Source organism: Setaria italica, chromosome VIII, assembly GCF_000263155.2.
Source record: "Setaria italica strain Yugu1 chromosome VIII, Setaria_italica_v2.0, whole genome shotgun sequence".
Taxonomy (NCBI): Eukaryota; Viridiplantae; Streptophyta; class Magnoliopsida; order Poales; family Poaceae; genus Setaria; species Setaria italica.
Genome location: NC_028457.1, coordinates 9,029,859 through 9,032,413, shown reverse-complemented (window position 1 = coordinate 9,032,413; position 2,555 = coordinate 9,029,859). Strand labels below are relative to the sequence as shown.

Genomic DNA, 2,555 nt, shown 5'->3' with positions numbered 1-2,555 from the left:
GGGACACGGTCACGATGTCGGTATCCACTCTTTCTCATAGAATCGAACCTTCTTCTTGACATACGCTGAGAACATCCTTGCAGAGATGAACATGGTATGCAAGTTCAACAAGTATGGATTTGAAAAACCTTATTGAATTTGATAAGATAAACCGTCTAGATAAGGTAGCATCATTCTTAAACAACTGCAAGAATACATACTATATATGACACATCAATCTCCCTCACATTCTAGCTCAAAATACCTCTCCATTTTCTACTTCATCACATTCTAGCAATTAATCTTTCCATCTCCAAAGCATAAATCAAAGCATAACACGAGGATGAAGTAGCAAACCTTCACAATACTTGTGTTGGCTGAGTGAAATTCCCACGAAAATGAGGGAAAAAACTTCGAGCAGCACCTCCCTTCCTTTGGCACCACTGGAGAGTAGGTGAAGCTTAGCTCTCTGTCTATGTGCTGGACTGGCTCGGGCTGGAGGAGGAAGAAAGGCCTCTATCTTGGTATATAATGGGGATGAGTTTTTATCCCGGTTAAAAACTCCAACCGAGACAAAAAGGAACACCTTTTATCCCGGTTGAAAGTTTAGTCCCGGTTGGAAGCTACAACTGGGACTAAACCTTTTGTCCCGGTTGGAGGCTTCAACCGGGATAAAAGGTCCACCCTTTTGTCCCGGTTGGAGGCCACCGATGCCCTGGAACTGGCCGTTGCAAGCGGAATTAAAGGGGGGCCTTTAGTCCCGGTTGCAATTAACAACCGGGACTAACTCTCCCCTCCATTTTTGCTTACCATGGCGCACCCCTTTTTGTCCCGGGCCAACCTTAAACCGGGATAAAAGGGAGCGTATCGAAAGCCAATTCTCTATAATGCCACCCTGATTGATCCAATCAATCCGAATCAGAAGGGAAGAGGAATCATTTTCCACTCCGATCATGGCGAAATCCACACAACCGACATTTTCTTTTGTCTCCTCCTGATCTGCCAGGTCCCTGCCGAGGTGGCATGCATGTTCCTTCACTTGACCAGCAACAACCGGATATTCTGCCTCACAGTCACAAAGCTTAAAGAATACTATAATATAGTAGTCGTAAAATTGAGATGAAACTAGTATAACACAAATAACTCCACGAACCATTCAAGAAGGAAAATCGCAAGCAACAATCACCAGCAGTCAACATCAAGACACCCTCGTCCAGGCAAGCTAGAGTGCAATTAACATCGAAGCTCAATTTCAGAGGTCAACTCATCCATGGCATCAATAACTCAAATCGAATTGTTTATAATTCAGATCCCATCAGGGCAAGAACTAGGCCTGTCTCTGTGATTGTTTTTTTTACATCATCCAACAGATAATCCAATGACGCTCATACATCGACGACAGCAGGTAGTGACAAGCAGCAGCTAGCAGCGACGCGTGATCAGCGTAATGCTGGCCAAAGAAGAGGACACGATGATGCATCACGGGGTCAGGAAGGATTCAGGACGCCGCGACGGCGGCATCTCCGCCGGCGGCGGCCTCGCAGTCGAAGCCACAGCGGCAGCGGGGGCTCACGGAGAACTTGGCGAGCGGGAACGAGGCCGAGAGAGGGCCGACGCGGAAGCTTAGCTGGTCGCCGGCGCGGTCGACCTCCGTGATGCCGAGCCACACGAACAGCACCTTCACGCTGACGCCCCGCAGCTCCCGGATCGACCCCGCGCGCGCGTTCCCGGCGATGCGCCGCTCGTACCGGAGCTGGTACCGGTCGCCGACGCGGAACTCGCAGCCGCCGCCGCTTCCAGAGAAGAACACCTCGAAGGAGCCATCGGGACGGAGCACGTACCGCTGCACGCCCTCCGGAAGGATGCCCCGCGGGAACTCGTACCGCTCCAGCATCTCGTACGCCGTCGGCGTCGTCGAGTTGCCGCCCGTGGCGGCGGAGGCAGCGGTGCTAGCGACGGCAGCGAGGAAGAAGAGGAGGTGGACGAGGTGGTGGTGGTTCTTGGCCATGGCTGCTTCTTCTTGGTCGATCTCTCAAGTAGAGTGCTAGCTGGTGAGAAGATGGATGTCCTTGGAGTGCGGATTTATTGTGTTGAGCTTGAGTGCATCAATGGCTAATCCCTCAAGTAGAGTTGTTTAATGGACAATGTTTGTGATTTGCAGGAGCTTATGTATTATATTTTGGAGTTGCTTGTGTATGCGTGTTATGTAGTTAAGTTTCTTCCAGTGAAACTTGACTTTGGAAGATGCTTGTGGAAGATGTTTATTTAGGTGCGCGAAGTTGAAAATTATTAGTTAAACCCGCGCACGAGATGCAAGAGAAAACATTCATGAAGAACGATATAAGCAAAGATGATATTTGCATATTTGATTCTTGGTTGCTTCACGTATGACACTAAGCATCTAATAAATTTTTCTGAAGAGAAAATTTCATCTGCTTTGGAATAATTTAGCAACAGATGGAAATGGAGAAATTTCGTTAGAGTTTTGGAATTGTTCTAAATCATACGGAATTCTTTTTCTAGGCAAATAAGTATTAAAACCATGCATGGTTATGCCTTTATGAATTGTTAGCATT

At 48.0% G+C, this 2,555-nt stretch overlaps 1 protein-coding gene across 1 annotated transcript; it reads right to left on the bottom strand.

The window, feature by feature from the left end:
- Positions 1 to 1,250: 1,250 nt before the first annotated feature.
- On the bottom strand, positions 1,251 to 2,152 carry LOC101783463. Its single transcript, XM_004978953.2, has one exon. The coding sequence runs from the start codon at positions 1,985 to 1,987 to the stop codon at positions 1,478 to 1,480; it is 510 nt and encodes a 169-aa protein (XP_004979010.1). The 5' UTR covers positions 1,988 to 2,152; the 3' UTR covers positions 1,251 to 1,477.
- Between the last annotated feature and the right edge of the window lie 403 nt (positions 2,153 to 2,555).